The 15,857-nt window shown below is 39.0% G+C and overlaps 4 protein-coding genes across 4 annotated transcripts; 1 reads left to right on the top strand and 3 right to left on the bottom strand.

The window, feature by feature from the left end:
- The first annotated feature begins 1,537 nt into the window (after positions 1 to 1,537).
- On the top strand, positions 1,538 to 2,836 carry tmem14a (transmembrane protein 14A). Its single transcript, XM_080849271.1, has 5 exons — positions 1,538 to 1,612; positions 1,910 to 1,997; positions 2,083 to 2,184; positions 2,272 to 2,359; positions 2,698 to 2,836. The coding sequence occupies exons 2-5, from the start codon at positions 1,922 to 1,924 to the stop codon at positions 2,738 to 2,740; spliced, it is 309 nt and encodes a 102-aa protein (XP_080705397.1). The 5' UTR covers positions 1,538 to 1,612; positions 1,910 to 1,921; the 3' UTR covers positions 2,741 to 2,836.
- A 698-nt stretch (positions 2,837 to 3,534) lies between these two features.
- On the bottom strand, positions 3,535 to 5,125 carry LOC308372962 (glutathione S-transferase 3-like; the record flags this gene model as incomplete). The annotated part of the gene is made up of 6 exons (XM_080848336.1): positions 3,535 to 3,663; positions 3,950 to 4,075; positions 4,171 to 4,312; positions 4,402 to 4,534; positions 4,822 to 4,873; positions 5,039 to 5,125. The coding sequence occupies 6 exons, from the start codon at positions 5,123 to 5,125 to the stop codon at positions 3,535 to 3,537; spliced, it is 669 nt and encodes a 222-aa protein (XP_080704462.1).
- Positions 5,126 to 7,646: 2,521 nt separating this feature from the next.
- Positions 7,647 to 10,192, bottom strand: LOC308372960 (glutathione S-transferase 3-like). The gene is made up of 7 exons (XM_080848334.1): positions 10,126 to 10,192; positions 9,926 to 10,029; positions 9,748 to 9,799; positions 9,001 to 9,133; positions 8,755 to 8,896; positions 8,526 to 8,651; positions 7,647 to 8,179 (listed from the first exon to the last, which is right to left on the bottom strand). The coding sequence occupies exons 2-7, from the start codon at positions 10,010 to 10,012 to the stop codon at positions 8,048 to 8,050; spliced, it is 672 nt and encodes a 223-aa protein (XP_080704460.1). The 5' UTR covers positions 10,013 to 10,029; positions 10,126 to 10,192; the 3' UTR covers positions 7,647 to 8,047.
- A 484-nt stretch (positions 10,193 to 10,676) lies between these two features.
- On the bottom strand, positions 10,677 to 12,906 carry LOC308372961 (glutathione S-transferase 3-like; the record flags this gene model as incomplete). The annotated part of the gene is made up of 6 exons (XM_080848335.1): positions 10,677 to 10,799; positions 11,112 to 11,237; positions 11,343 to 11,484; positions 11,577 to 11,721; positions 12,638 to 12,689; positions 12,820 to 12,906. 6 exons carry the CDS (start codon positions 12,904 to 12,906, stop codon positions 10,677 to 10,679), a joined length of 675 nt encoding a protein of 224 aa, XP_080704461.1.
- Positions 12,907 to 15,857: the final 2,951 nt, after the last annotated feature.

The following is a 15,857-nucleotide window of genomic DNA, read 5'->3' as shown; positions in this document are numbered from 1 at the left end:
GTGCTTATATGCACATTTTCCCACAACATTAAGTCCCTAAGTTATTTTCATAAATGTGTTTTATTGTATGCTGTTTGTTTCTATACATTTGTCCCTCCATCCAAGTGCCCTGTCATGTAATTTAAGCAGCTCATGCACTTCTCTTCATGTGCTCACACTATCACTATTAAAACAATCTTCCACTTTTACATCAGATGACTCTTCCATCTTGTTTGTGAATATGATCTAAAAATAAAATCAAAATGGCCTTTCATGGGATACATGTTTAAACCATACTGATTTCCCCAACTAAGAATTCTGATTTAGACAGTTGGATGAGTAGGAGCGTTGTTTTTAGTCAACCAGCACTGATCCTATTTCTCTCTGAAACCTATGTGGTCCAGTTCAATTGGTAAGATGGACTTGGAATTGATTAACATAGGTGTTATTTCTTCAGGGTGAAGATCTCCCCACACAAGTTCATTTACCAGTTGCACTACTTATTTCAATTAGGAGAGTATTTTAAATTGCAAATGTATTAACTGCCACTGTTTGAATCGGGCAGTTTCCTTTTAAAGTAGATATACTGTATACAGTTAGTTGTCTGGAATGGTAGTGGTGCTACACCTTTGCCTTTGTCCTAATAAGGCTGTAAAAAGCCATTCAGAGATATGTCCCCTTTCTTAAACTTGTGATAAATTACCAACCCAGAGATGTATGACCTTTTTTGAAACTTTTTGCCACAATGACTATTAGTGTGAAATGAGTGTGCTTGTTGAATCATCTCAATAAATCACATTAAAACCTTCCTCAACTTACTTTTAATTATTTTGGGGAGTCTGCTCTTGGGTCATTATCCACAAGGAAACATAATATCCTTAAAATTAGACAAAATGCTGCTGTTCATTTCCCCTGAAACCATGCGACACCCCTTAGTTTGAGACAGACTTGCTTTATTTCTTTTGTGTCTGTTGGAATATTTGAGCCAACCTCCGACTATGCAGAAATTGCTTCTTATCCGAGATGAACATGTATTCCTGTGCCATAGTGACATGGAGCCCAAGTATTAATTGTATTCAAAATGGTATATTTATTCTTTTAGGGGATGCGGTAACCTGTCTTATAGTACTGTACATAGGTACATTTCCATCAGTTTTAGTGATAACTGAGTATCCTGCCAACCATAATGGGTGTTGTTTGCACATTGCTCTATGTGTTGAGTCATAGAATCACACAAGATACGGGATGTGATATAGGTGTGGTGAAAGCTGTGTGGCAATGACTGCTAGAAGACTGAGTTGAATCACACTGCACTCTCTGACCACTACAAAAACTACAAAAGAGGCCAGACAGCAGAGGACAAACATGATGAAGAATATCTGAACAAAAAAACTTGCTGACACCAACAACGATTTGGAACTATTCACACCAGCAGGGGGCAGTCGACTTCAACCATGTTTTCTTTACACAACCACTGGACGAAAGCTACCATTTGCGCAACCGCCGTCTGAGTCTATTTCAGATGTTTACTTCCTGGATGTGGACTTGAGCTCAGTCAGTAATGTTGAGCTGTTCAGTTTGAATTGAAGGATCGTTTGCTTGTCATAACAATTGAATAACTTTGGGCCTGCAAGTAAGCTGCTTTTTTGTGGGAATCTATTCGGCGTTAAGGGTAGCCTACAGACGATGACAGACGTGTCGCTTGATGTAAATGCGTCATTATAACAGCATTATGAAGTCCAAAAGTCCTGCCAACCAAAGGGTCACTAATACTTATAACTTCCAATAGGTGGAAGCCAGCTGACTCGGTGCTTGCTTGCATACTGTTCTGTTTCAGTGTTTTAAAGTAGAGTGCTTAACTTCCAACGGTACTTTACAGTCGTCGCCATTAATGTTTAAAGATAATTGTTGTCGTTTGCGGTTTCCCTAGTCTGTCATTAAAATGGCTATCGACTGGCTTGGATTTGGTTATGCTGGAGCCATCATTATGGGAGGCCTTATTGGATACAAGAGGAAAGGTAATTATGACCACTCCTCATAACGGGGTTGTGTATTGCACCTCCACCTTCTTAATTCCATCCCAAAATGTATTTTGTTTTTCAGGTAGCGTGATGTCATTGATAGCTGGACTTTTATTTGGCTGTATCTCAGCCTATGGTGCTTACAGGGTATCAAATGCACCAAGAGAAGTTGCCGTTTCACTGTGTAAGTAATGCTGATCTGCTTACTATTTCCATATATAAAAATATGGGCATGATATTCAATATTTTCCCAAAACTCTTGCCATTTCAGTTGCTTCAGGTTCTCTTGCACTGGTGATGGGAATAAGATTTAAGAAATCTGGAAAGTTGATGCCGGCTGGTTTCATGGCTGGGATGAGGTAAGACAATTGTCCTTTCAAAAATAATAACAATTGATATTGAATTATGTATCAAACAAAAAAGAGGTCACTACCGGTATATACATTCTTTGATCTGAACAATATACAGGGCCTACCTCTTAACCAACTGTATTTACAGTTTATTTCAGACAAGGCAACAGTAGTGCTGTAAAAGAGTTTGTATAGCACCATAATGAAACTTAACATGCTGCTTCTAGTCTGTATTCTCTTTGAACAGAGGGTCTGAGATGACAGCCCGATAGGCCCTGATGTGTGAAAATGTAGTTAGGAGGAGCCTACTCGTCAATCCTAATGGTGTGACACCTCCTTCATTTCAGTATCCTGATGGTGCTACGGCTTCTTCTCATGACACTGGGATAAGCTCACACAACCGCAGTGTCCAGAAGTGTCTCAGCAATACAGGCAAAGACAAATTATAGTGTGTGATTTTATCAATGTTCTACAGCTTCATTCCACCACCATCTTTGTGACCAACAGTTTGCATTCCGAATAAAGTTACCGTTATTTTTATTAATTGTATGTATTTCCTTCTTCAAAAAAGTCTCTCTATGCTTTAAGCCTTACCTTGAGTTGCTACTTGATGTGCACATGAACGAGTCTCCATATTAACCATAAGGATTTTTCTTCTATATCCAAATAGTTACTGTTTTTATTCATTATAAAGTATTTTGTTTTCAGTCAGCACTTCATGTTTGAAACTTGAGATATAATAGTACACTTGTGTGAGTGGTATTATTCTACTGCGTCACTGATCTCAGATCACATAGGGGGAAGCTCAGGCTTCATTTCCCCAAGTCCTCCTAACCTCTGACACATTATTGTCTTCCTTAACTGGGTCAAGGGGTTGCGTTGCCCCATAAACGAATTAGTGCCGGTCTCATTCAAAAGACCAGGAATACCTTGGTTGAAAATGCTCCAACATGAAAGAGGAGGTAAATAATATTTGTATATATACATAATAATATATTAATATCATTATAATTATTTTGCGTCTGCATTTTACTTTCATCTGCACGTTCAAGAGTCTGCAGTTGGTCTTATGTAAATATACTCAGTTTTCCCATTTAATAGATTTCACAATTTGTACTGTATTGACTGCAGTATACAGTAATGTTTATTCAATCTTGCTCAAAGTATTGCTACATGTTTTCTCACTATAGTTGAAGTTTGAGGACTTCAGTAACGTTTTTCAGATAAGCATCATCTGGTTTGGGCTTTCTCTGACTTCCAGGCTGGAGGAATTTGTTGATTGTTGGCAGGCTTCTCATCCTGTCCTGGAATGCCTGCAACACATTGTTTTCAGTCATATTTCAATTCATACTATTATATCAGCTGAGAATGCATTCCCAGTAATAATGATTTTTTTGGGGGATATTAAAATCTGCAATGCTGCATGCAAACAGGCCCACTGGATGTACTTCCGTTATCTGATTAGTGTCTGCTCAAAAATGAATCATTTTTACTATGTCTTTCTAAACATTTTAACCTAATTTGATGTTGCATGCAGTGTTTACAGAAAGTTCAGTATGGGTGATATTTACATGCAGATACTAAATATACAAGTGTCACCTTCAGATTAGGGAAAGTGGAAAGAATAGTAGGAAATTTCTCCTCCAGCATCAGAGTGGCTTCCATTAAATGGACATCAGCACGGCTAAGCTGGCTCCCCACAAGGTACTGTGAACCGCTGAGAGCCTGTCAGAAATACACAACATGCACCCTAAATTCATCACCAATCCTTATGGGCATTTCCTGCACAAGAAAATACAAAGTCCTTTTATTTATCATACCTTTTCATATACAGGCAAATAACGGCTTCTGGCTTTTTCTTGAGTGACACCAAGCTGGGTCTCTTTTTCGTCTGGCTTTTTGAATGGCAGTATCATTATCATCTCCATCAAATCTCTAAGCCCTTCAGAGTACATCTCAATCCTGATGGTGAAAGCAAATCCACCATGATTCCTGGTCACACCTTGACAAGCCCTGGCCATGGTTATTATTATTGAGTACTGTGCTCTTACATGGCGCCCTCTTTGAGGTCTTTTCCCTTGAGATTATATTTTCCTGCAATGTAATTCATTATGGCCTTGCTTTGAACAAGCTGCATGCCATCAATTTCAACCAGGGGCAGTTGCTGAAACATCAGAGCTCCATCTGATCAAAGAAGCACATATCAATACATTGTATTATTGATATATGAGAAAAAACCTTCAGACATATCAGATTTGTGTACGATAAGAAATGTAGACATGCATGCATGGATACTAACAATAGTAAGTACTTTTTAATCATGTGTGAATACACAAAAAAAGTTTATTTTACTACAGACCCAGTTTTACATTGCAGTTGCAACCGTCTTGAAACTGTTGGAATTCGTACACACACATTGTTAGTTTAGAAACCTACATCTCCACCATGACTTGTCATTATCGGCAATTTACCATTCATGAGTTTTTCAAACTGCTCCCTTTTTGTAAGAAGTACTTCCTCAAACTATGAAATGAAAACATACAACGTTAACGGTTTAGACACAAAGCCAATGGTGCACTTGAGTTGTATATGTTTCCTTTACAGGCCATGTTATTGTCTACATTCATTGCAGTGATCTGCAAGACAAAGAAAAGCTCTTAAAAGCGTTGACATCAACACAAAGCCAACCTGAACTCCCGCGGCTGCAAGAAGCCATCTGGTGGATTCCATTACTCCCCTCCCATTGAAATAATACAGGACAACCTTCTCAGACATTTTTCCTTCTTTTCAGAGACCTCTGAAACTGAGAGACAAACAAATACAAATAGTGTTTCATATATACAGGAATCTTATAAATGTGACAATAGAATGCTCACCTTGAAGTTTAGGATTTGAGCCAGGTGATTGCAATGTTTTTCCAGCGTTACATTAGAGATTACAGGCGGACTTCAGCCAGAAGGGTGGGGCAAAGCAGCGAAAAAAGGACACTGTAAGACTGTAAGACACTGCACATGCTGGAGGACCTCGAGGTAAAGGACATAGATGGTTGAGGGGCTTCTGTTAAATCTTCTGATCCATTGGAGCTGATTTGCTATGCAGAGTTTTAGGTGGGGGACAGGTCAAGTCTGGCTCGGAAAATAGAGACCAGCTTGACTTATCCACCTAGGCCTTGACTTCCACCACACTACAGCTCAACTCTTTCAAACATTAGTTAATCCATTTTCTGCCTCTACCTTTACCTTAACCACAGAGGCTACAGAGGTTCAGAAAGAGGAGACAGTACGTTTTTATTCAGTAGTTAGTTGGGCAAACATAACTCATGTTATTGTGCTAACTGCTAAATGGTGTTATTGTGGTTAGCTGGTCTGGAAATACCATTGACAAACAACCCGTACCCCTGACAATACAAGGAAAATAAAACTCACTGTGCACAACATCACTGTTTGAGGGTATATGATGGAATATGCAACATGTTTGACTTTGCATTAGCAAATAAGATTTTCAAGCATTTCAAACTCCTGCTGTTTTTTTGTCTTCACCATTCCTGTACCCCTTGGCGTCCTCTCAGCCTATACAGCTCACACTGTATCAAATGTAAGTCAATTAAGTGGATAGAATCTTAATGAGCATGCCAAACTTGAAGAACGGACCGGAAGACACAGTCAGGATTTCTGGAGTTTATTTCAGCGTGGAGACTCGCTCTGAGCTGGTGCTCAAAGAATGGCCTATGTGATTGTAGACTATGTTGGCATTTATACCCTTCAGTCAGGTAGAATACAGGAGTGGAGGGGAGACCACACCTTATAGGTGATGACAGGAAGGGGAGACAGTGGGGTGGAAGGGTTCACCTATAGGGGAAGAGGGTGATAACAGAGGACAAAGGGTGATAGCAGAAAAGAGGCTAGGCCTGTCTGGGCCTATCTTCAGGATGGAGGTTGTTCGTTGCTCTGATGATCGCACTACTCACAGGAGTGCTAGACAGCAACCCTTTTTAACCGCCAGGAATACGTTAACCAAACAGAATGCATGACATCTATAACAAAGTATCACACACACATATTATATGAACATGTAAACAGTCTCATGAGCGCATCAATGCCCTTCGGCTCATGGATCTGATAGTATGGGCACCTTTGAGGAATACTACACAGCACACACACAGAGGGGCCTAAGCAGACATCTTATCAACACTGGAGCTGTCTCTCAGTGAGGAACATATGGTGTAGTACACTTATGGTAACTTATTAACCTTACAGGAATTCGGGGCCTCCATATTCTCTCGGGAGTGCCTGGTACGGCTGGTAACGTACAGTTAAGATCGGCACAGAAAACACTACAATCTAACACAGTCCCCCATATGAGCATTTCTATGCTTACACAAGAACCACCATGCAACAACCAATCAAAACAGGAAAACATCAATATGTGATTCCATCAAAGTAAATCCAATTGTAAAATAAATAGAAATTCAATTCAATGTGCTTTTACGGATGGCTGCTTCTTTTCATTTCAGTTGCAGCAGGTGCACTTTCAGTGGCCATTGGAGTAGGATTTAAATCTGGAAAGGTAATGCCAGCATGTGTCATCATGACTAGGCAAGGCACTGCCCTTTTGTGTTAGCATGACTATAGGTAAAGACAGTGGAGTGCCCTTTTATGTCATCATGACTATAATGTAATGACTTTGTTTGGTCAGAACAATATACCGGATCTACCTCTCTATGTGACCAGCTTTCTTGAATGCAATGTTGGCCCTGCTTATTTAGGCCCTTTTTATTGTACATTGCATATAAATAATACAGGAGGTGAATGCCATGTCATTGCCATTGAAATGCATATGCTGGATCTGGATCAGTGAACTACCAAGGGGTTCAATGCCAATGTAACCTGACTGACTAACTTGTACGAATTCTAAAGGCTACAGGTCACACACACCCAATAGGCTTCCTCCCCTGCCACATGAATCCACTGCCAAACTTAAGAGGTCAAAAGGGTTTACTGTTTATGACATTAGGAACATCCCAAAATGCCATTCACAAGCAACACAATTAACTATTTTGCATTCCAAATAAAGAAAACATAATTTTTAACGTCTATTTGTATTTCCTTCTTTCTTAAAGGTCTTTCCTCTGCCATGATAATGACTTCCTTCATGTCATACCAAGAAACATGTGCAAATGTTCTACATTGAAATTGCTTCTGTGCATATCAGAACATGAGACTTTGTTTTAAATCAACTCTTTATTTTAACAAAAAGGAATGTCAGGAATGTTTTATATACACAGGTTTATCTGCTTCATCAATGATCACAGTCCAGGTCAGGGAAAGGCTTAACTCGACCAAACCTTTTTTTTTTCCAGACTGCATTGTGGTGCAAGGTTCAACTCTGCGCTTAACCTCTGCCACATTCATGTTTTTCTAGGCCAAAGGTCTGTATGATCTTTATCCCTAGCAAATTACCGCCTGCCTGAATGAAAAGAATCTGGAACTATTATCTTGTTAAAGAACCGATTCAACATGACGGAAGATTTTACTATTATACTGTCTACAATAATTTCGGTTGTATTTTTAATTCTACAGTTAACTTTTGCTACTTTGGCTCAATTTTGTCATTCAGTAGGTGCCATGATTAATTATCTCTGCTTAATATACAGTATGTGCACGGGGCTTCAATCTCACAAGTGCTGTTAGGTCTTCCTCAAGGCATCTTAATGTTTAAGACCTCCATAGCTGTTTTGACGTAAACATCATCTGGTTGGGGCTTTCTCTGACTTCCAGGCTGGAGGAATTTGTTGATCGTTGGCAGACTTCTCATCCTGTCCTGGAATGCCTGCAATACAGTCATATTTCAGAAACTCAGAGAATACATTGCTGGTTATGATACATGTTTAGTACAGTCAGAAGACGCAAAGCTACATACAAACAAACTCCATACTGAGTTTACCTCCCAAACTGATTACAGTGGCTGCTAAGAAATACATGCTTTTATGGTTTACTCTAAATGGTTGCTTTTAATGTCCACCAACAGGTTCTGTATGCAAAAATGAATCTATTTAATCTATTACCCTGCTGGTAGCCAAAAATATAAAACAATTGAACAGGTGTTTGTTGAGCAGATGGCTTTGGCCTAATATGATATTAATAAAAGCAGCAGATAGGGAAACCATTAATTTCACCTTTAGATTAGGGAAAGTGGAAAGAATAGTAGGAAAAAGCTCCTCCAGCATCAGAGTGGCTTCCATTAAATGGACATCAGCACGGCTAAGCTGGCTCCCCACAAGGAACTGTGAACCGCTGAGAGCCTGTCAATACACAACAAGCACCAACACACGATCGTTAAGCTTTTCCTCCTTTATTGGCATTTAGTTCACAAAAAAGATTAAAAAGTCTATCTACTTGTCATACCTTTTCATATACAGGGAAGTAACGGCTGGTGGCTTTGCCTTTTATGACACCCAACTGGGTCTCTTTTTCATCTGGCTTTTTGAATGGCAGCATCATTATCATCTCCATACAATCACACAGCCCTTCAGAGTACATCTCAATCCTGATGGTGAAAGAATGACATTCACATTAGTAACACAAATGAATCAGTTACTTAGTATGGTTACTTTATATTATCAGTCAGATCAACAAGAATGATATACTTACATGACACGCTCTTTCAGATCGTTCCCATTGAGATTGTATTTTCCTGCAACATAATTCATTATGGCTTTGCTTTGAACAAGCTGCATGCCATCGATTTCAACCAGGGGCACCTGCTGAAACATCACAGCTCCATCTGGACAAACACACACACACACACACAGACATCATGTTACATATACAATTAAAACAAACTTGCAGATTCATGCCAGATTGTCAAAAATGTGAAAGACATGTATGGACCCCCCACAGCTTTTAGCAAAAAGGTTACATTTAATAAATACTGCCATCAAAGAGTAGCCTACATAACTAAGTTATCGTTCTGTCGATGGCTTTAAAGACAGGTAGGTATAAATCATTCTATTTTGGAGTAGAATGATACCTCCAACTTTTTTCCTTTCAGATATGTAGCCTACGTAGGTAGGCCACATGCATGGCGAGAGTAGATTTATTGATATAATTGCTTTATATGATATTATTATTATTATTATGTCTCTATGTGCGAGATTAATTCATTTAATAGCATAGGCCTAGACCATCCATATTCATGAACCAAGGAAATCCACGTAGGCCGTCGTTACAAGCTAGAAGGCTATGCACGTTTGCTCAGAGCTATAGTCCGGTATCTTTGAAACCTCGGTTCTTTGAGAGGACGGAGTAAGACAAAGCTCACGTAGGCATAGTTCCCGTTCGTGAGCTGTGACCGAAGTACTAATGACTTGTCATAATTTGTCAGAGTTGTCAATTTACCATTCAGAAGTTTTTCGTACTGCTCCCTTTTTGTCAGAAGTACCTCTTCAAACTAAAAAACAAAACAAAAACTGTTAATCCACAAAACAAGCGTTACAGCGTCGTCATCTCTATAATTAATGTCAATTCAATGTGTTATGTGTTAAGAAGAAAGCTTTTAATGCGTCAACAAGCATACATGCACTCCTGCAGCTGCCAGAAGCCATCTGATTGATTCCATCTTTCCTCTTCCATTGAAATAATACAACACAATCTTCTCTGACATTTTCCTGGCAGTCGGAGCTAGGTGAGAAAGTCAAACAAGCCAACCATAGTTTGAATTACCAATGGTATTGCTAACACAGAAGTATTTTCAAAGTCTTATTTTATGCTACCTACCTTTAAAGCAAAGTTTTGACCTGTGGTTATGCCGGGTATGCAATGTTCGCTGTGCAACTTCTGCTGAGTTCACGTTTACGTCAGTGCAGTGCGGTGGGCGGGACTTCGGGGAGGGGCAAAGAGACAGAAATCGAGACAGAACAACCAATAGCGGAGTGTGTCTTTTATATCATAATGACTATAATGTAATAGTCATGATGATATAATAAAACTCACTGGGTCACAACATTGCTGTCACTTTATTTTAACAAAAAGGAATGTCAGGAATGTTTTACATGCACAGGTTTATCCAGGTTTTTCAGACTGCATTGTGGTGCAAGGTGGAAATATTATCTCGTTAAAGAACCGATTCAACATGGAGGAAGATTTTACTATTTACTCTCGTACTTTCAGTTGTATTTTTTATTCTCCAGTTGACTTTTGCTACATTGGCTCAATTTGGAAATTCAGTAGGTACCATGATTAAATCTCTCTGCTTAATATACAGTATTTATTTAATCTCACTCTCACATCTTAATCTCTGAAGTGCTGGTAGGTCTTCCTCAAGGTATCTAAAAGTTGAAGACCTCCATAACGGTTTTGACATAAGCAGCATCTGGTTGGGGCTTTCTCTGACTTCCAGGCTGGAGGAATTTGTTGATTGTTGGCAGGCTTCTCATCCTGTCCTGGAATGCCTGCAATACAGTCATATTTAGGAAACTCAGAGTCAGTCGGACGCAAAGCTACACACAAACAAACTGCTTACTGAGTTTACCCCCCAAACTGATTACAGTGGCTGCTAAGAAATACATGTTTTTATGGTTTACCCTAAAATGTTACATTTAATGTGCCACAGGTTCTTTATGCAGAAATGAATGTAATGTTTATCAATTGCTCTGCTGGTAGCCAAAACATATAAAACAATCAAACAGGTGTTTGTGTAACAGATAGCTTCGGCTTAATATGATATTAATAAAAGCAGCGGATAGTGAAACCATTAATTTCACCTTCAGATTAGGGAAAGCGGAAAGAATAGTAGGAAATTTCTCCTCCAGCATCAGAGTGGCTTCCATTAAATGGACATCAGCACGGCTAAGCTGGCTCCCCACAAGGTACTGTGAACCGCTGAGAGCCTGTCAGAAATACACAACAAGCACCAATACACGATCGTTAAGCTTTTCCTCCTTTATTGGCATTTAGTGCACAAAAAGATTAAAAAGTCTATCTACTTATCATACCTTTTCATATACAGGGAGGAAACGGCTGGTGGCTTTGCCTTTTATGGCACCCAACTGGGTCTCTTTTTCCTGTACTTGTTTGAATGGCAGCATCATTGCCATCTCCATACAATCACACAGCCCTTCAGAGTACATCTCAATCCTGATGGTGAAAGAATGCCGTTCATATTAGTAATACAAATTATTCAGTTACTTAGTAGGCTACTGATACTTTATATTATCAGTCAGATGAACAAGGATGATTTACTGACACGCTCTTTCAGATCTTTCCCATTGAGATTGTATTTTCCTGCAATGTAATTCATTATGGCTTTGGTTTGAACAAGCTGCATGCCATCGATTTCAACCAGGGGCGCTTGCTGAAACATCATAGCTCCATCTAGACAAACACACACACACACACACACATCATGTTACATATACAATTAAAACAGCCACTTCCACATTCATGCCAGATTGTCAGAAATGTGATAGACATGTATGGACACCTATTATGCATGTAATGCAATACATTATGACCCCCCCCCCCCCCCCCCCTCAAACATTTCTTATTCATTTAGACTCATCCATTCAGACTAGGATCTTAGGAAGCAGCTTTTAGCCATTCCAGCCCCACTTTAAGTGTCTTATTACAGGTCATTTAGGTGATAAATGAAACCATGTCCTTGTAAAGTATAAATTATTACACAAAACTAATCCTAACCCACAAAATAGGCTTGATAATGTGGGCGCTTAAGATACCATGTAATTTGTGGAATTTTAGAGGCTCCATGACGTCACCTCCAACATTACCTATAAACACATGTCATATGTTAAAAAGGTGACGTTTAATAAATACTGCCAACAAAGAGGAGCCTAAATAACTAAGTTATCGTTCTGTCGATGAATTTAAAGATGTGTAGGTAGAAATAATTCTATTTTGGATTTGAATGATACCTCCAAGTTTTTCCTTTCAGCTAGGCTATGTACGTAGGCCAAATGCATAGCAATAGTAGATTTATTGATATAATTGCGTTATAAGATATTATTATTATGTCTGTGTGTGTGTAAGATTAATTCATTGAATAGCCTAGGTCTAGCCAAGGAACCAAGGAAATCCACTTAGGCCATCGTGACTATAACGTTAGGCTATGCACATTGTTTGCTCAATAATTTTCCGGTGTCTTTGAAACCTCGGTTCTTTTAGGGAACGGAGTGAGACAAAGCCCACACATGCATTAAGATCCCCGTTCGAGAGCTGTGACCGAAGTAGCCTAATAATGACTTGTCATATTTTGTCAGAGTTGTCAATGTACCATTCAGAAGTTTTTCGTACTGCTCCCTTTTTGTCAGATATACCTCATCAAACTAAAAAACAAAACAAAAACTGTTAATCCACAAAACAAGTGTTACAGCGTCGTCACCTCTGGAATTAATGTCAATTAAATGTGTTATGTGTTAAGAAGAAAGCTTTAAATGCGTCAACAAGAGATCATACATGCACTCCGGCAGCTGCCAGAAGCCATCCGATTGATTCCATCCTTCCTCTTCCATTGAAATAGGTCAACACAATCTTCTCTGACATTTTCCGGAGCTAGGTGAGAAAGTCAAACAAGACAAATCAGCCAACCCATCCATAGTCTGAATTACCAATGGTATTCCTAACACAGAAGTATTTTCAAAGTCTTATTTTATGCTACCTACCTTTAAAGCAAAGTTATGACCTGTAGTGATGCCGGGTATGCAATGTTCGCTGTGCAACTTTTGCTGAGTTCACTTCAGACTATTTTGGCATTTATACCATTCAGACAGGCAGAATACAGGAGTGGAGAGGAGGCCACACCTTACCTTAAGGACCTTACCTTATTGTCAGTGTCATAATGACTAGGCTAAGGCAAGGGAGTGCCCTTTTGTGTTAGCATGACTATGGGTAAAGACAACGGAGTGCCCTTTACAGTTTTTCACTATTGCTAAAAACAATAGCGGCTTTCTCAAAACTGCACACAGAAAACTGAAAACCTCACACACAAAATGCTAAACCTGACACTCCCTTTGCAAGATGACTCTTTGCTATCAAATCTCTTAACTGTTCACAAAAACACACACACACGTACATTCATTTAGTACACACAACTAAGCATTTTGCAGGACTGAAAGAGAACCACACTGTGGAGGAAGAAAACACACTTTCAATATTTTTTGAAAGCAAAGTAGCATTTTCCAGGAGATATAAAGGGTTTTGCATTTTCTGTTAGTTGTTTTGGGATTTGTGTTTAGAGTTTTGAGAAAAGGAGGCATGCTTTCAAAAAATGTGTGTAAGAAATTGAGAAAAACTGTAAGCATTTTGTAGACAAGTTTATGTCAATACAATCTAGTGTTTGGTGGAACAGGAGACTGATATTGTAAATATGGTTTGTGAGAACAACGGTATTGCTGTTTTATGTCTGACTATGAAAAATGTAGGCCTGCACTGATACATTTTACAAAAGGAGAAAGGGCTCAATGAGTCATTGTCATTCATATGGTGTGTTTCGATGATTGTGTTTTCAATTTTGCACTTCTGTGTGCTGTAAATGCTTGGTAGTGTGCAGCAAATGCTTAGTTGTGTGTACTAAATGAATGTATGTGTGTGTGTTTTGAAAATATGGCTGTGTGTACCAAATGAAAACACGAGTTCCATTTTGTGAACAGTTAAGAGATTTGATAGCAAAGAGTCATCTTGCAAAGGGAGTGTCAGGTTTAGCATTTTGTGTGTGAGGTTTTCAGTTTTCTGTGTGCAGTTTTAAGAAAGCCGTTATTGTTTTGAAAAACGGGTTTTAGCAATAGTGAAAAACTGTATACTTTTTCTCAATTGCTTACACACATTTTTTGAAAGCATGCCTCGTTTTCTCAAAACTCTAAACACAAATCCCAAAACAACTAACAAAAAATGCAAAACCCTTTATATCTGGAAAATGCTTCTTTGCTTTCAAAAAATATTGAAAGTGTGTTTTCTTTCTCCACAGTGTGGTTCTCTTTCAGTCCTGCAAAATACAAATACTGTGAGCACACTATATTCTATTGATATGCAGTATTACAGTATACAAGGCAAACAGATTTCATACTTGTTCTACATCCTGAAGGTTCTAATGAAAAACCATGAAAACATGGTCTACCACAGCGGCCCAAATCTCATTAGAGATGACCATTCTCCTTCTTCTTTCTCCTCCTCCTCCTTCTTCACCTTGTCCTCATTCTCTTCCTCCTCCTTGTCCTCCTCTTCCTTCTCTCTGTCCTCCTACTCCTCAACCTCCTACTCCTCCTCCTTCTTGTCCTCCTCTTCCTCCTCCTCTCACTCTTACCCCTCTTCTTCTCTGGTTGTCGATCTTTTCAAAGTTTTCAATAGTTTACCAAAAAAAACAGAGGCTCAAGACACTATCATGGTGCAGTCCTCACTGCAAATTGGTCAAAAGACCTGAAAGTTTAGAGATTTGACTATTTGTGTCTTGCAGGTTGATGCTTTTAGATTTTACTTCAAAATTATGTGCAACAACAGAACTTTGTGTACAGTGTTTTGACAACAATGTGATGTGTAATTGATGTGTAATTGTCTAATGCAGATAAGGGAGTCTTAAGTATTTCCCACTTGGGGCGAGCGATTGATACATGACGTAAAGGTTGTGCAGATTGTGCCGAATTTCTCTTTTTACTTCTTAACAATAGTGAAAAACTGTAATGTCATCATGACTATAATGTAATGACTGTGTAGGAGGCTGCTAATGCAACCTATTTCTATATCCTTACTTTGTTTGGACAAAACAATATACCGGATCTACCTCTCTATGTTGTGACCAGTTTTTTTTAATGCAATGTTGGCTCTGTTTACAGTTTTTTACGATCGGATACACGCTAAAATCAAAAGTATTACACAATTATGAATACCGTCACTCAAGGAGCAAAACAACGGCTCAGATGTGCACAACTATAAGCACATTTAAACATCTCACTTTTTGCGAAACCATACGCACAAGTGATTTGCAAAGCACTAAACACACTTTTATGCTTTAGACACAGACGTATATCAAGAGGTCACTTCCTTGCAATTCCAAAACACTGACACAAATTAGCACACCTATGAGCCTGTAAAATAAACACAGCCATCAAGTGCCCAAACACATGATTGCTTAATTGTAGACACAACAAACAGGTTTAAGTACTATATAAATGCAGCAGATGAGTAACTGTAATCTGTCTTCAACCAAAATGGAAGGAGTCAGAAGAAGAAGAGTGAGGGTGAGAGGGGGAATCCACAGAGGAGGAGAAAGAGGAAGAGGCCGAGGCCATGCCATGAGGCTGAGGTCAAGGTGGAAGTAGAGGAAGAGGAAGACCTGAAGCAGGAGGAAAATGTGCTCAAAGAAGAAGACCAAATTTATCAAATAAACTTGAAAGGAGGACAGGCCCATATTCACGCAAGAACAAGATAGAGAGATCATAAACATGCTTTTGGCAAATACGTAATGCTATCAGGCTCAGAGAAATTCAAGCCAACATTATCGG

The sequence above is a fragment of the Sprattus sprattus genome, assembly GCF_963457725.1.
Source record: "Sprattus sprattus genome assembly, chromosome: 12".
NCBI lineage: Eukaryota > Metazoa > Chordata > Actinopteri > Clupeiformes > Clupeidae > Sprattus > Sprattus sprattus.
Note: the sequence above shows the minus strand (reverse complement) of the source record. Positions and strands in the feature narration are given on the sequence as shown.